At 54.7% G+C, this 17,319-nt stretch overlaps 2 protein-coding genes across 2 annotated transcripts; one reads left to right on the top strand and one right to left on the bottom strand.

Annotated features, from left to right (window-relative positions):
- Window positions 1-1,485: 1,485 nt before the first annotated feature.
- ALKBH4 (alkB homolog 4, lysine demethylase) lies at window positions 1,486-10,225 on the bottom strand. The gene is made up of 3 exons (XM_070412740.1): window positions 10,097-10,225; window positions 6,028-6,225; window positions 1,486-2,647 (listed from the first exon to the last, which is right to left on the bottom strand). The coding sequence occupies exons 1-3, from the start codon at window positions 10,217-10,219 to the stop codon at window positions 2,063-2,065; spliced, it is 906 nt and encodes a 301-aa protein (XP_070268841.1). The 5' UTR covers window positions 10,220-10,225; the 3' UTR covers window positions 1,486-2,062.
- A 114-nt stretch (window positions 10,226-10,339) lies between these two features.
- LRWD1 (leucine rich repeats and WD repeat domain containing 1) lies at window positions 10,340-17,215 on the top strand. The gene is made up of 15 exons (XM_070412743.1): window positions 10,340-10,541; window positions 11,210-11,444; window positions 11,540-11,656; window positions 12,077-12,217; window positions 12,448-12,552; window positions 12,809-12,931; window positions 13,012-13,126; window positions 13,341-13,450; window positions 13,595-13,802; window positions 14,268-14,340; window positions 14,422-14,562; window positions 16,213-16,304; window positions 16,482-16,640; window positions 16,724-16,836; window positions 16,932-17,215. Exons 1-15 carry the CDS (start codon window positions 10,462-10,464, stop codon window positions 17,070-17,072), a joined length of 1,953 nt encoding a protein of 650 aa, XP_070268844.1. The 5' UTR covers window positions 10,340-10,461; the 3' UTR covers window positions 17,073-17,215.
- The last annotated feature ends 104 nt before the right edge of the window (window positions 17,216-17,319 follow it).

A 17,319-nucleotide genomic window follows, 5' to 3' on the forward strand; every position in this document is an offset into this window, starting at 1 on the left:
CCAAGCCCGTGGCCAGGCCCACTTACCGTTCAGCTGACCTGCTGAGAGACACTCACTCCTGACTCAGATGCTTCCAGAAGGTTGAGGGGTAGCGTCCATAGAGCCCTGGACAGGGCCCAGCAGGGTAAGGTGGGACAGGACTGAGCCTAGACTCCGCTCTAGGCCCATTTAAAACATGCAGACAGGTACAGGCAGTTTCTGCACAAGTCTCAGCAGAAATAACCAAGGGTCCTCCCTGGACTGAGCTCAGCCCCCCCGTTAGGACAAACCTGGGCCTCACTCCCTGACCCTGTGAACAGGAACCAGCCCCAAGTTTCCTCAGTGCAGGTTGAGGAATGCCAGTAGACTCCCCCAACTTACTCTGGAAGAAGGCGCTGCAGGAACCCCCCTTGGACTGGATGCTTCCGTATTAGTATCTTCCCATACAGCCTTCTAGTCTGAGACTGTAAGAGCATTAGCACAGACAAGCATCCGGTGCTGAAGGGAAGCAGGAAAGCTACCTAAAATACGGGGGTGAAGCAGACGTTGTGCCCAGGCTGTGGCTGCTGGGATCAGCCCTTCAGAAACACAGGACAGCAGTTGCACTGGTGCCCAAGAGCGGCTCTGGAGGAAGCACCCAGCCTGGCCACACCCCAGCCCCACCCCATGGGCAGTGGGTGCTTAGGTGAGACGGTGAGCACCTGGGGCCTGACGGTCTCCACATAGCACAGTGGTTCTCAACCTTGGCTGCACATCAGAATCACCTGGGAATCTTTTTAAAATCCTGATTTCTGGGCCTCATCATTAGTAACAAAGAAACAGAATTTCCGGAGGATGAGAAGAAGCTGTCCTCCACCCTCCTACTGAGTGAGCTGACCCGGGAAACAGCAGTTAAGGCATCTGGGAGCTCACCGACCCCCACCCAGTAGCCACTAGAAGCCCACACAGCCTGTCCACTGGGTCTTCACAGCATTCTCCAGTGCAAGCAAGTGGCTCAGCAACTATGACACCACTTCATGGGCAGTGCGGTGGCCAGTGCCTCCCCCAGCCTGCCTGCTCTCAAAAGCTCCAGAGTGACTATGAAGACCAGTGCCAACCATGACACTTTCCAGGCTGGGGCACTGGTCCTTCAAGTCTGGCTCCCAGCATGGGGCGGGTGAGCTGAGTGTATTTTGTCACATAAGCAACAGGAGAGAGGGTTGGCCATGCAGACCCAGGGAACACTGCCATTTCCCTCCACCTCCACAGCCTGCACACCCGGCCACAGGTGCACAGGGGCAGCCACCCATCGAGGTGAGCACCACACACAGCACCAGCACCAGCCAGTGAACCACCTTGTACTATCCTGGGAGCTGAAGAGACCTTCCCCACTTTTTAACATCATTACGTGGGCGGAGGTGGGCTGGGCTATGAGGAAAATCTGGGAGCTTCCCCATGAGTGCCATCAGGCCAAGGGAGGGCTCTGCATTACTGCTGCCCAGCTGGACACCAGCCGGCCCACCCCGTATTTAGGTTCCTGCTTTCCTATGTGTGGGCTAAATCTCTCAGGAGATTTCCCTCTCCTTGCTGCATCCTGCACCCCAAGTCTGGGTCAAGCATGACCCAGGCAGAGCCTGACTCAGAAACTGTCACCAGCTCTGAAATCTGACACAGTAATAGCCCCAGATCTTCTACCAATCCATCTCTGATCTGGCACGCTACCCAAATGGAGGGACTGCAGGGTGGGGCACCGGGAAACCTCGCTGAGACAAATGGATAAAGGAGAAAATGGTTTTAAGTGATTCCAAAGTTTTTAAAACTCAAATTATGCCACTTTGTCAAACTGTGACAAATTAACCCAAACAAGTGGCCGTAGTGCAGTTCAAAGGGGACTGACCTGAGACACATCCCCATCAAAACCAGTTCCCGGCAGGGCTCATGCTGCCATGGCGTCAGGGTGTCAGCAGTCTTCTCTGAAAAACCTAATGAGCTGGGAAGGAAGACACTTGTGCTGGGCTCCCACTTCAAGCCTGGCAAAGGGTCAAGTCTGGAGCCGGTACCCCGGGCCAGGCCCAGTGCCAGCTCCTGTCCCCAGGAAGGCGGCTCACATGGGTCTCCCCTGAAAGGAGAGAGAGATTTGCAGGAGCTCCTGCCCAAGTTCTTGCTGCCTCCCACCAGGACAGAATTCGGCCGACAGCTCCCTGAAGGTGGCACACACACGGCGGGCCTCGACGTGTCTGCGGTGGATGGCATGCTTCCACTGGTGCCGTGCGGCTCCGGTGAGCACAAGCAGAGAGCGGCGGGGTAAGGGGACGGCCACCTCCACCTCCTGGCACAGGACGGACCTACTGGGGGCCATCACACCTTCCAGAGCTTCCGGGAAGCCGGATGGGGCCAGGCAGAGCAGTAGGCTGCCGGGCGCCTCCCGGGACATGGACAGCACGGTGGGGGACAGGAGGTTGAGGCTCACTAGCCGCTCCCCCCACAGCCAGGTGTCATCCAGGTGGGGATCGATGGCTGAGCCCCGTTCTGGGCAGTAGTCCAGGTTACACTGCTCCACGGGCCGGAAGTCCTCCAGGATGGGGTAGAGGCCCATTCTCCGCACTATCTCCCGGCTGAAGCTGGGGAGGCCTTGGAAGCCAGCAGTCTTGAGCTTTTGTTTCCGAAAGTTGACTTTGGGACCATAGTCCTAAAGTATGAGGACAAAAAGGAAGTAGAGAAATGTCTGCGTTTACAGAAATGTCATCACACACTAGGTCTAAAGAATTCAATCACAGTGACCAAGAAAAGAAAAATGTCTGACTTCACGGGTCTGACATTCCAGTAGGAAGAGGCCAACACCACAAAGATATACATAAACAGGAGATATCAGGTGGCTGTAAATGCTAAGGGAAATAATAGTGCAGGGAAGGGGATACGAAGTGTTGGGGACATCTTAGCCCAGGTACCCGAGAAAGCAGAGCTAGAGACAAAAGGCCCCTGTGCGGGTAGTGCATCCAGGAGGTGAACGAGAAGTTGAGATCTGGGACGAATGAGCAGCAAGGGAGGGAAGGCCCATCAAGGCAGCATTAGCAAGGCGGGAGCACCGGGGCTCAGAGCCACAAGGAAGAACAATTATCACGTAACATGGCAGGTCTACCTGGTATATTCCTAAGAGAATTGAAAACAGGTCCACACAGAAATATGAATGTTCACAGCAGCACTATTCACAATGGCCAAAAACTAGAAACAACCCAAGTGTTTACCAAGAGATGAATGGACAAACTAATGGGAATATAGCCATACAATGGAATAGTTTAGTCATAAAAGGCAGTAAAGCACGGGTATATGCTGCAAAATGATGAGCCCTGAAAACATTAAGCTAAGTGAGACACCAGACACAAAAGGTCACATATTGTATAATCCCATTTACTAGTACATGAAATGTCCAGAATAGCCAAACCCACAGAGACAGAAAAAGTAGATTAGTGGTTGCCAGGGGACAGGGGAATAGGGAGGGACTGCTAATGAGTATGGGTTTCCTTTGGGGGGATAAAAATGTTCCAGAACTAGATAGTGGCAATGGTTGCACTACTTTGCCATTGTGACTATACTAAAAACCAATCCACTGAGTTGTACATTTTAGTTTTTATGTATTTTTATTGATTTCAGAGAGGAAAGGAGAGGGAGAGAGAGATAGAAACATCAATAATGAGAGAGAATCATTGATTGGCTACCTCCTGCACACCCCCAACTGGGGATTGAGCCCACAACCCGGCCATATGCCCTTGACCAGAATCGAACTCAGGACCCTTCAGTTCACAGGCCAATGCTCTATCCACTGACCCAAACCAGCGAGAGCTGAATTGTACATTTTAAATGGGTGAATTTTATGGTATGTGGCTTTTATCAAGAAAAAAAAAAAAGGAGGAACAGTCTATAATACGCCTCAGATTTTTGCCTGAGGTATGAAAGAGGGAAGCATTTATTTGCCGACTCCTGCCCTCTCTGGTTCCCCTCCAGTGGAGGGTGGCTCCATCTGGTGGAACTCCTCCTTCCAGGTTGAGCATGTCTCAGAGTGCCTGGGTGAGCGGCGCCTGTAGGGCATCGCTAGGAGCAGCAGGCAGAGAGCCTGACATGGGAGTGCAGTGGGCAGGGCACGAGGAGCTGGAGCCTTTGAGGAAGCTGGAGTGACTGCTATGCCTGACACCAGAGAGCAGCAGTGAAAACAAAGGCTGGGCTGACCAACAGCGTGCAGAGCTTCCAGAGCACTGTAAGGACTTTGTGTTTAAGTTGGAAGGTCCAGAGGGTTTGTAACAAAGTAGTGACAGGATCTGATGAGGTGTTACTGGAGTTACTTTCCTCTCTATTGAAAACTGACTGAAGAGGGGTCAGGGCTGCCCCAGGAACCCCCTGGGATGCATGTGTTGGCAGTGGTGGGGAGGGTGTTGTTTCAGATAGGTTTTGAAGGAAGAATGAACTGACAGGAATTAATGAGAAAGAGAGAAACCTGGAGAGATCCACGATTCCAGCCTGCACAGGGGGAAGATGGAATGTGCCATGATGGGGACATGCAGGGGGCCTGGGTATGGGCAAACAGCCAAAGCTCAGTTTAGGGTCTGACAACTAGAAGCCTGGGCTGGAGACATGAACATGGGAGTCCAAAATACAGCGACAGTGTGTAGGGCCATGACTCACTAAGATCAGCAAGAGGATGTCTGGAGCAGGAAGAAAAGAGGCCCAAGGACTGAACCCTGAGAACCCGTTGCTGGGTTTAGAGCATGGAGGTGAGGGATGAAAGCAGTTTTTGAGTGGGTTAAGCAGGAATGGGAGGAGAGGAATTAAAAACATTGAGAACAAACAACTCTTGAGGAATTCTGTTGCAGAGAAATGGAGCTTACTGGGAGCTGGGGGGAAAGATCCAGTTGAGGCAAAATTCATCTTGGGGAGAAAGGGGAACAATGCTGAACAAGATCTTCTGAGTAGAAGGGACCAGCACACAGCTGGAGGGGGCCTTGGAGAAGCCCTGGGCACAGGTGAGAAGAGAACGGCACCCACGCATGGCAGGCACGTGTGCAGATATGTCTCTTTTCTAAGAGAGGCAAGGTCATCAATGGAAGGGAAAAGAGGTTTGGAAGAACAGCAGCAAAGTGATGACCTGGGGGAGGTAGGTATGACTACAGGAGCAAGAAGGGCCCAGAGCGGGGAGACCTGACTGCAGGCTGCACATGGGTGCGAGGGAGAGGGAAGCTGGACTTGACCAGGGCTGTAGTTGAGCAGGACGAGTATGATGAAGCAAACACAAAAAGTCGAGGGGCACCCAAGGAAATAACTATAACTGGCTGTAGTTCAGGGAAAGGAGAGATGATGGGGGCGGGGGGGGGGGTGGAGTGAAAAGGTGGCCAGATGCCTGGCCAGCGTGGTTTAGTGATTGAGCATCGACCTATGAACCAGGAGATCATGGTTTAATTCCTGGTCAGGGCACATGCCCAGGTTGTGGGCTCGATTCCCAGTAGAGGGTGTGCAGAAGGCAGCCAATCGATTATTCTCTCATCATGGATGTGTCTTTCTCTCTTCCTCTCCCTTCCTCCCTGAAATCAATAAAAATATATTGAAAACAAACAAACAAGCAAACAGGTGGCCGGATGGATGGTTCACGGTTCTGGTGGGGGCAAGGATTGCTGGAGATGAGGAATGGAAGAAGTGACCCAGACAGAGAGGAGTGGGACTGAGGAAGAGGGGGCTGAGATCCTGGACAAAGAAGGTCTGGGACCTGGAGGCCCGAAAATACATGAAACTGGCGGGGAGAGAACTTAGAGAGAAGGCATCTGGCACCCTTCAAGGAACCCTCCCTGACAGTCACCAGCACGAGGCCAGCTGGGCGAGAGCAGAAAGAGCTGGGGGTCCGTCTTCCTTAGAGTCCTGGCTCACGGCATTCTCCTGGGAAGGTGGGCAGGCCAAGTAAGCTGGGCATATCCCTGGTATGGCTTAAGAGGAGGGCACTGAGCAGGAGGTGAGCCAAAGGGCCCAGCAAAGTCACTGTCCTCTCTGACAGGCCCGACCCTCCTCCCTAGCTCTGGGCCAACCTACCTGCTTCCTGCGTCCAGACTGTGAGAGTTTCCAAGGCTCACGGTCCATCAGCTGCACCATCTCAGCTTCTTCCTCTAGGGTCACGAAGTCCTCTATCAGTGTCACGCCAGGGAAAGGGAAGGCCCAGCCTTCAAAGTCAGACTCCTCAGCCCCCACAGCCCAGCCAGTGTCCGAATAGTAAATGAAACGATGTGTTTTCTATAAAAGAAAGACAGGGGTCTTGGAGCCACTGGAGCGTGCCCTCCCGGAGGGCCCCTTGGGAGCTGCCCCTGCCCAATGGTTCATCCTCCCCTGAAGCCACTTGGGAAGGCAGCTAAAGCCTAGAGGGCGGCCAAACCCCTGCTTGGGGCTGCCTCCTGGGAAAGACCCTCACTTTCCTCATCCATAAAAGGAAAAAGCATCTGCATAACCATTTTGTTGTTGTTGTTCTCCATTTTATAGATGAGGTGACCAAGGTTCAGCAAAATTAAGGAACTAGCCAGAGGCTGGGGATCAGCCTGCGAGTCCAGTTTCTGGGCCACTGTAGGGTATCTTCTGTCCTCAGCCTTGTGAGAATGAGGGGAGAAGATGGTGTGAAAAGATCCAGCCCAGACCAGAAGTTTGAGAAATATGCTATCCCTAAAGCTGGGGTCCTGGGGCCGTCCCGGGGTGAGCAGCACATGCTGGAAGGCCAGAGGGGAGAAGCCCTCTACAGTCCAGGTGGGGGTGTCTTTGGGCTCTGCCCTCTTTTGTGGCAGCCAGAGGCACTGCCTGAATTTCCCTTCAAAAAAGAACAGAACTTGCCAGCCATCGAGAGGACAGCTGGGCGGACAGTCTCCTGCTGTAGTGCCTCCGGGACCTGCCTCGGTTTCTGAGCGGAGGCCATCTTCATCCCGGGCAGCTTCCAGCCAGTGACCCAGCATGGACCTGGCCATTTCTGCCCAACACGGGCTTCCTCTCATGGGCAGTCTTTGCTCTGGAGCTCCCCACTGGGCTGACCATGATTTTATCAGATCTACGTCAGTCTGAGGTCTTCCCTAACCAATCAATTCTGCTTCCTCCCACTTTATGTTCCCTAGGCATTGCTACCACCCCATCTTGAACCACCATGTCCTCTGTCTCTGGCGCCTCATATGGGACATGTTAAAAGTGGGAGTCATCCTAGACATCTTGCTCATCCCCCAGCCATCATGTTGGGAAGATGCTACCCCCAGAGTGTCAGTTCCAGACATAGTTCAGACCTTTGGTGCTTCCTAAAAAAAGTTTTGTGGTAATCTATATAATAAAAGCCTAAGCAACCATTACAGTGGAACGACCAGAAAGACCAGTGGCTAGGATGCACACTGACCACCAGGGGACAGATGCTCAATGCAGGAGCTGCCCCCTGGTCGTCAGTGCACTCCCACAGGGGGAGCGCTGCTCAGCCAGAAGCCAGGCTCACGGTTGGCAAATGCAGTGGTGGTGGCGGGAGCCTCTCCCACCTACACAGCAGTGCTAAGGAGCAGCAAGCTGAGCAGTAAGGAGCAGCGAGCAGGTGGGCGGTAAGGAGCAAGAGGTCCTGGACTGCAAGACGGATGTCCACCAAGGGTCCTGGACTATGAGAGGGCACAGGCTGGGCAGAGGGACCCCCTTCCTCCAGTGCACGAATTTCGTGCACCAGGCCTCTAGTTTATAAATAACATAAAATTTACCATCTTTAGTAATTTTTTCAGTGTACAGTTCAGTGTGTTAAGTACATTCACTCTTTTGTGCAATCAATCTCCAGAACTTTTCCCCCTTGCAAAACTAAAATCACATACCCATTAAACAACTCCCCTTTGTCCTTTCTCCAGCCCTTGGCTACCACCATTTTACTTTCTGTCTCTATGATTTTGACTCTAACTAATATAAGTGGAATCATACAGCATTTGTGCTTTTGTGACTGGCTTATTTCACTTAGCATAATGTTTTCTAGGTTCATCCATGTTGTAACATATATCAGATTTCCTTCCTTTTTAAAGCTGAATAACATTCTATTGTATGTATTACTTTTTGTTTGTTTATCTATTTATCCATCAATGACACAGGTTGCTTCTACCACTAGTATGCAAATATTTCTTCGATACCCTGCTTTCAACTCTTGTGAGTATATCCCCAGAATTGTTTGGTCACATGGTAATTCAACTTTTAATTTTCTGAGAAACCTTCATTCATACTGTTTTCTACAGGATCTTCCACACTTTTACCAGGGACACTGCAGTTTCTTCACTGGCTTCCCAGCCTCAATACCTTCCTATTAGGTTCCAGTGAGAGAAATTAGCTTGAAACGCAGGCAGACAGGGCAGGGATCCAATGGAAAACAAAGGCAGGTGGAACATAGGCAGGGGCAGGCACGGCAGTTTGAGCAGCCTAACCACAGAAACCAACCATGCTGAAATAATATCGAACGTTTTTGGACACAGAGCAGGAGCGTGGGAAACCAAGGGGGGGCCTGCAGCAACAAGGTGTATTAACGCGTAGAAACAGGGAAAGTTCAGGTCCGTTGCTGGACAAGAACAATGAGGGAATCAATCAGGTGAGGACATGGGTAGTGCTAGAGCAGGCTTGTAACAAATATATACCCATGGACTATAAGGGTTTGGGGGCAGCTCATTATTATCACACAACACCACCCCCCTGCCCAACCCCTCCGTGCAGGGAGTCTGAATCTGCTTGTAATAAATTTTCCACACTTTTGCTTAAATCATCTGGTCCTCGCAGCTCATTCTTCTGTGTGAGACACGACCCCAGAAAAAACCTCAGCTCACCATTCTGGTTATCACCAGGATTGTTCTAAAATTCACATGTAATTTCCTTTAAAGCCCTTCGGGGGCTCTCCAAGGCCCCTAGGACTGAGAAATGGACCTTGAAAGAACTGACTCCGTTCCGTCCCCTTGCCCTCTATCTGAACCATAGGCATTCCATTTTATTCCCATACATTTTGTAGGAACTGCCTTTCAGGGTTTCCCTATGAAGTGCAGATGGTTCATTGACCTGTTAATTCCAGGATATAACAAAACCAGATAAGTAACTATACTATTTCCTATTTCTAGCTTCTGTAAATATGCTTGCTTGAATAATGGGAAAATAAGGGGGGAGGGGGGTGGAAATCTGAGCCTGTGACGGAAACCTGGTGTACATCCTTATCGGTCTACGGTCTGGTCACGGCTCCCTCTTAAATCGTCTATCTTGCAGGACCTGTTTGCTAGAGCATTGTTCCCGTATTGGAAAGGCCGTGAACTATATATAATACCCCCAGAAGGAGTTGTCAGCGCTGGCGCCAGGCCTTGAGATAGGGTCTCACCGCACCAATCCCAGAGTTTGTTGGTTTTTTTTTTTCTTTTCTCTTTTTGCCCTTATAAGCGTACCCTTAACTTCATTTCGGGACCGCGAGGTTTGGAGTGGCGATAGCCCTTTGCAGTCGCCGTCGGCTTTTGAAATAAAGGCTCCAAAATTCGACCCTCTGGCTGTGGCATCTTCTGTTGGACTTGCTGAATTTCAATAGAACAGGACAAGTCCAGCCTGCCCAGCGGCCACACACAGGGCCCTGCGTGGTCAGGCCCCACCGACCTCATCTTCTCACCTGAAGCATCACCATCTCCAAGCACACGCCTCTACCCCAGGTGCAACGCACCAACTAAAATATGTACTTCCAGGCCCCGTTCAAAAGCCGAGTCGTTTTTCGTTCATTAACTGGGATTAATTTCCTCCTTGCTCATTTCCATCCAAGGCCTTATGGGCACTTTTGCCCTGGTTTTCGGCACCCTCTACTCTTTCCATATCGTTCCCCCGCGGGCCCGTGAAACTCCCAGGCCCCGACGCGGGGGGAGGGTGGAGTGGGGTGGGGGTTGCTGCGTGGAGGTTTGCTGTCAGACTCCCGCCAGGTCCCAAAGGTGAGCTGTGGTCGGACTGCACCCGCGTCCCAATCCCCTCCCCACTCCGCAAAGCCTGCAGCTCCTCCCCACGGCGAAGACCTCTAACATGTTTTGATCCGGGACGGTCAGTCGGGGCCTCAGTTTCCCCATATGAAGAATAAAGTGAAGTTGTAGGCGCCTCCTCTCCCAGCCTTTACCTGTGGGGAGTGCTGCCAGGGCGGGTCACCTCCCCGCTGCCGCTCGCAGATCAGACAGGTCCGGATGCCCTTACAGCCGCATTCCCGAAGTACTTCGGGGGCCGCCACCACCGCGGCCGCCATCGCTGCGTCCCGGCGGCCAGTGCGCAGGCGCGGGGTTGCGGGGACCGCTGGGACTTGTAGTCCAGACGCGGGGCACGAGGCCCGCGGAGCCGCTTCCTTCCGGTCATCTCCGGTGGGGGACTCGCGCGGCGCCACCTCCTGGGCTCCACCAGCTGCGGGCGCCAGCAGCCGACTCCGGAGTCGCGGGCTCCGCCGAACGCAGACGCCGCCGAGACTGCCAGCGCCGGCCGCGCCTCCTCGCCATGGGCCCCCTCTCCCCGCGGCTGCTGATGAACCGGGGGCGACCCAAGAGCGGACGACTGGGGAGGATCCGGAGCCTGGAGTAAGAGGCGGGCCGGGGACGACGGGGGGCTCGGAAGCGAGGCCGGACCCTTCCCGGGCCGTTATCACCATGTCGGTTGGGCGGAGTCTAATCACTCGGGCCAGATGCCGTCCTCTCCGCAGAAGGGCCGGGTGGGCCCGGGCTGCTAAGAACAGTGGTGCCGAAAGAGAATTGAGAACCTGTTGAGGGAATTACTGAGGGGCTGGGGAACAGAGAGGAGGCCCCCACAGAGGCTCAGGAGAAGCATCCTGGAGGGGGCCGGCTGCCCCGAGTTTTAAAGTAGTTACAGGGTTTTTAAAAAATAGGTTGTTGTTGCCCTGGCCGGTTTGGCTCAGTGGATAGAGCGTCGGCCTACGAACTGAAAGGTCCCAGGTTCGATTCTGGTCAAGGGCACATGCCCAGGTTTCGGGCTCCATCCCCAGTAGGGGCTTGCAGGAGGCAGCCGATCCATGATTCTCTCTCATCATGGATGTTTCTATCTCTCTCTCCCTCTTCCTTCCTCTCTGAGATCAATAAAAATATATTTTAAAAAAATAGGTTGTTGGAGAGAGGCTGTGCGTGCACAACAAATGCCAGGTGACAAAGCCTCAGAGGCACCCTAGGCTGCCATAGGTGCGGGGCTGGAGGCCTGCCTGCCCTGAGCACGCTCTGTCTGCCCCCCACCCCAGCCTGTCTGGACTGGAGCTGCTCTCAGAGCACTTGGACCCCAAGCTCCTGAGCCGTCTGAAGCAGCTGCAGGAGCTGGACCTCTCCAACAACCAGCTGGAGATGCTGCCGGACAACCTGGGCCTGTCCCGCCTGCGCGTCCTCCGCTGCTGCAACAACCAGCTGGGGGATGTCACTGCCTTGTGCCAGTTCCCGCAGCTTGAGGAGCTCAGCCTGGAGGGCAACCCCTTCCTGACAGTAAGTGGGTTCGCCTGGAGGCCCCAAGCCCGGGGCCAGCACTCTGTTGGGCTTGGGCTCAGCAGCCCTCAAGCCATTCTTCCCTCATTCCCCAGGTCAACGACAACCTGAAAGTCTCCTTTCTCCTGCCCAAGCTGCGCAAGGTCAATGGCAAAGATGCTTCCTCCACTTGCTCTCAGGCAGAGAACCTGAACCGGGAGCTGACCAGCAGAGTAAGGGGACTGAGAGGTGTCTCCGGGGCTCGGGAACAGTGGGCAACATTGAGGATCGAGCGACAGGCTTGGACATTTGTAGGACACCGAGGGAGGTTACAGGAGCTCTCGTCCCTGACCTTAGTCCCTAGCCTGACATGCTCTGGACCTGCTTGTGGTGCTTGGCCTCTCGTCCTTGGGTGGCGTCTTGCCCTCCAGGTGGCATTTTCACAGTAACTTTCCTCTGGACAGACCGCTTTCTCCCTCTGGGGCTGTGTGTGTGGCTTGGATTTGTGTAACATGCAGCTAAGAAGGCTGTGGTTTAGGGAGACTTCCAGGAGGCAGTGAGGTTGAAATACCCGTGGCCCTGAGATTGGGGGTAGAGGGGCCATGGAGGGTCCAGGGATGAACTGGGTCTGGATCTGGTCCCTCCTGTACCAGGTCACAGCTCACTGGGAGAAGTTCATGGCCTCACTGAGCCCTGAGGAGGAGACAGAGAAGGCCAAGGCTGACTTCGTGAGGTCTGCTGTCAGGGATGTGCACTACGGGCCCGAGTCCCTCAGCGAGTTCACCCGGTGGCGGGTACGTCCTCACCCCGCTGTACAGAGCCTGTTCTCCCAGCTCCTTGCTGGTCCCATGTCCTGAGCTGCCCTGGAGGTCTCTGACCATGAGGCACTGTGGGCAGTGGGGCGGGTCAGGGAAGGCACCATTATCGGCCAGCAAGGCCCTTTCCCAACTCAGGAGGCACAAGATCCCCCTGACTGGGTGTCTGAGGGGCTGTGCCCAGCTTCCTGATGCCCTGGCTCCACCAGGTGCGGGTGATCTCTGAGGAGCTGGTGGCCTCTGGTGGGACCCAGGTCCATGAGGCAGACATCCCAGAGAAGTCCCCAGAAGCCACAGCTGTCCAGGAGCCCAAGGTGAGTATGGTTCTTTGTGGCTCCCTGGGCTGTGAGGGCCTGCCTTGGCCCTTCCTTCCTAGGGAGGCTACAGGGAAGCAGGGGGTTCTGGAAATGAGCCCAGGAGACAGCCTCCAATGCCCCAGCTAATTCCCTCTGACCCTGGGCCAGTCCTTACCTCCCACACCCATGGAGGGTGCGGCCCAGCCTGTGATAGGAAGGAAAGAAGACCTGGGTAGATGGTCACCAGGCTCTCAGCCCCCCCTTCCCCCCACAGGCCAGGCCAGTGGCCTGCAAACGGCCAGATGATGTCCCGCTCAACCTTTCTCCCAACAAGCGGGTGTGCACCTCCCCACTGGCCCAGGTGGAGGGCCGCCCCACGGGCTCTGATGGCAGCCAGGTAAGTTATAGCAAGGTGGCAGGGAGTGTGTGGCTGGGAGCAAGGATTGGGGCAGCTATAACTCCCTTCTGCCCCCACAGCCTACCCTGCAGCTGGAGCCCCTGTACTTCCTGCAGTGCCACAGCAAGAACAACAGCCCCAAGGACCTGAGCACCCAGCTCTGGGCCTGCGCCTTCGAGCCAGCCTGGGAGGAGGGTACATCCTTGGTGGGCAGGCAGGGCAAGGGCGACAGGGTACAAACAAAACAAGCTTTCTGGGTGGGGGTGTGAGAGTGCCACCTGGAGTGGGCTTGCCTGGGCCCTGGGGGAATTAGGAGAGACAGCGCTTAAAAAATGTCAAGGCCAGGAGGAGGGAACTGAGGGGATAACTTTACAGAAGATGTTTTTACTAGGCTGACCCCTCAAAACAGGGCATACAGGGGCCACATCCCAGTCTGTGGCCACGTGTGGCGGAGAAGCTGTGTGTGTGATAGACTGCCAGACGGGCATCGTTCTACACAAGTACAAGGCACCTGGCGAGGTGAGTGCCAGGGCCCTGGAGTGCCACCTATTCATCTGGTGACTTTTTCTTTGATGCTGGGCCTGTTTCCCAGATTTGAAACTGCATGCATGTGCACACATGCAGCTCTGCCCCTTAGTGACTGCTCCACTCCCCCACCCCCAGGAGTTCTTCTCCGTGGCCTGGACAGCCCTGACGGTGGTCACACAGGCAGGCCACAAGAAGCGCTGGAACGTGCTGGCGGCTGCAGGCCTACGGGGCCAGGTCCGGCTGCTGCATGTGCGTGCTGGCTTCTGCTGTGGGGTCATCCGGGCCCATAAGAAGGCCATCGCCACCCTCTGCTTCAGCCCCACCCACGAGACCCACCTCTTCAGTAAGACCTTCTCCCCATACCTCCAGGGCTCCCCCAGCACCCTCCCTGGATTGGTAGGGGACTCCTGTGGCCGGCAGTCTCATTCCAGGCTGCCAGTGTTGGCTCCAATCATGATAGAAGCAATGTGGCTTTGTGGACATCTGACTGGGCTTCAGATCCTGGCTTTCCCCCCAACCTGTTCTGTGGCCTTGAAGCTTTCTGACAACCTGGGCCACTCTGACCTGGGGGATACTCCTGGGCTCAGTTGTGGTGAGCCCAATGAGGGTGATGTGTGAGCAGAGGCCTACAAAAGATAGCCGCCTGGTGTGGCCCACGTTAGGTTAGAGTAAGACAGGGCTTGTAGACCGTGGCCCACCCTCCCTGCTTCAGAGGGGCAGGCCTTGGAACCACACCCTCAGCCTTGGATACAGCCTGCAGGAGGAAGCTGGGCCTCCTCAGAGCCACCTCTCCCCATCCCCTCCTCAGCGGCCTCCTATGACAAGCGGATCATCCTCTGGGACATTGGGGTTCCCAATGAAGATTACACATTCCAGGCCAGGTGATGATTTTGGTGTGAGGAGGGCTGGCTGCCAGGCTGGTAGACAATGGCCTCACGCTCTCCCTCTCACCCCACCGGCAGCCAGCTGCTCACACTTGATACCACCTCCACCCCCCTGCGCCTCTGCCCCGTTGCCTCCTGCCCAGATGCCTATCTGCTGGCTGGCTGCGAGGGTGGCTGCTGCTGCTGGGACGTGCGACTGGACCAGCCTCAAAAGAGAAGGTGAGCTGGATGGGATGCCTTGAAAGCCAGGCCACAGAGCTGGGGCAGCTGCCAGTCCAGATGTCTGGCCCCAGGCACATCTGCCAGAGGTGATACCCAAACCATGCATGCTGCCCTGGGCAGCCACAGACTGTCGTCACAGAGCTGGCCTGTCCCCACCTTCTGCTGGCTTTCCATGAGTAGCTACTTCACTTGAGTAAAGGTCCTTGTGACTCGTTCCTTCCCTGGTGTTGGACAGTGGGACTTGGGTTGGCTTAGTTCCCTTTCTGAGCTGGGATCACTTCACCTGCAACCTGAGGCTTCACTACCACCCATGTCCTGCCACTTACCAGCAATGTGACCTTCCTGCCCTAGCAGAATTTGCTCGTCTGTAAAGTTGGGACAGTAACTTGCATCCTAGGGCTAGTGGAGGACAAGGGAGATGGTGTCTGGGCAAGGACGAGGCCCTAGAAGGGCCAGGTTGAGGCTTGTGGCTCACCCGTGCCAACTGGAAGGCCCAAGACAGTGCTCAGCATGGAGTCCCAGCCCTGTTGGGGCCCATAAGCCTAGTAGGAGATGCGTTAAACAAAGGTGGCCAATTAAAATCCCACAGAGTATGATGTCATCTATGAAGGAAAGAGAATCCAGGGCTTTGAGGGGAATAGGAAGGCCAAGGGGACTCTGAAGAGGTGACCAGTGGCAGATGGATAAGTTTTCAGGCTCATCCTCTCCACATGAGCCCTAAGACTCAGGTAGAAAGAGGGAAGGTGCATACACAGGAGGAACATGTACAAAGGGCCAGTTGTAGGGAGAGCTGGCTCATCAGGGAGGCCTGGTCACAGCTTGGAAAACCAGAGGAAATGGTGCAAGGTGGCAAGGTTGCTTGGGCCAGGGTACACTGGGTTTGTTGGCCATGGTAAGATTTTGAATTTTACTTTAAGTGCAATGAATAGCCTGGGAAGAATTTTAGGATTAGGTGGCAGGAGTGAAGTAGCTACTGCATGGAGGGAAGTAGTGGAAGCCTCGGTAGACTGTGGCAGTTGTTCAGCCAGTGTGGGTGGTGGCCCTGTGCCACATCTGGGAGTCAAGCCCTGGGCCTGCCTCCTCCCTCCTTCCCTGCCCATTCACATCTGCCTAGTCCCCAAGTGCTGTGGCATTTCTTTCTCACATCTTAGATAAATCTCTTCCTCCTCATAGTTAGTACTTGGCTGCCTTTCTTGCTTCTAGGTGTCCTCTCCAGGACTCTGTGCATCTGCTGGGTGGCCTTTCCAAGCAGTGTGACCCTACACACACTCGCAGCTTAGAAACATTCAGCCACTCCCCATCCTTTGGGTCACCGCAAACTCCCTTCTCAGGCCCCCAGCGCTCAGCTGGAAATGCCTTCCTCCTGCTCATCTCTCAGTCCCAGAGGCGCTGCCTCTCTCCAGAACCCTCCCTGGCCATACCACCCCCCATCCTGGAAGAACCAGGCCCTCATGCCGCCTATGACTCAGTATACTCACTTCCAGGGTGAAGCTTAACCCCTCCAGGGCTCAGAACAGCTAGTCTTGGTTGCATCTTCTGACCTCCACACTGGGCAGGGTCGAGTAGGGGCCCAATGAATGGTTCTCACTGAATGAATGAGAAATTGTTTATGCAAGAATAGTTACCAGCATCTCTATGGTCCCACAGGGTGTGTGAAGTGGAGTTCATCTTCTCTGAGGGCTCCCAGGCATCTGGCCAGAGAGTGGACGGGCTGGCGTTTGTGAATGAGGATGTCGTGGGTGAGAGCCCCGCTCGGGAGTCTGGCCTCAGACTCCCTGGGACCCAGATAAGACCTGCATGGGTTGCTTTTCCCTGGGTTGAGGTTTAGGTCTGAGAACTTCTGAGGGGTCCTCACTGTGGAACAAGAAATGCCTGGAGCGGGCCCCCTAGGCACAGTTCTCCATTATTCCTCACAGCCTCCAAGGGGAATGGCGGCCTGGGCACCATCTGCCTGTGGAGCTGGAGCCAGACCTGGGTGAGCCGGGGCAGCCAGTCCACAGTGGCGGTGGTGGTCCTGGCTCGTCTGCAGTGGTCACCAACTGAGTTGGCCTACTTCTCACTCAGCACCTGTCCTGGTGAGCCCACCCACACACTCCATCCTGCTTTCTACCCCATGGAGCTCTGCCCCACCTTAGTTCCAATTTCTGTGTCCTGGCAGACAAGGGCATTGTGCTCTGTGGGGATGAGGAGGGCAGCGTGTGGATCTACGATGTCAGGCACATCCTGATGCAGCAGCCTCCACTGCCGGCAACCCCGCAGGCCCCCACACAGGTATGCAGCTTGCTCCTCTCCCCCTGCTGGGACGGTGCAACATGAGGGGGCTGGCATCTAGGAAGGAATCCAGCCCCTCTCTCTCTTCCTACCAGATCCTTAAGTGGCCCCAACCCCGGGCCCTCAGCCAGACAGTGACCAGGACCATGGTGAACACGGTGGTGGCCAACTCCACCTTTACCTACCTCACCGCTCTGACAGACTCCAACATTGTAGCCATCTGGGGGAGAGACTAGCTTCCAGCAGGAGCTCCTGCCTCTACTGCAAAGTACCAGGGATACAACTTAACTTATTCGACTTGTTGGGCTGAATGGGATGGGGATCTTTCTATGAATATTTTTATTAAACTCTCTCCTGTATAAGAGAAGCCTGGGAGAGCTGTTTGTGGGCCCCATCTGGTGTTTGCTACTTTGAGTAAGACAGGTTGACCTGGCAGCTGGGGCTTTTACAGTAGAGACTTACGGAAGTGCATGGGTTTGAGCA

This window comes from Myotis yumanensis, unplaced genomic scaffold (genome assembly GCF_028538775.1).
Source record: "Myotis yumanensis isolate MYYU_CA2020_CCGP unplaced genomic scaffold, mMyoYum1.0.hap1 SCAF_4, whole genome shotgun sequence".
Taxonomy (NCBI): Eukaryota; Metazoa; Chordata; class Mammalia; order Chiroptera; family Vespertilionidae; genus Myotis; species Myotis yumanensis.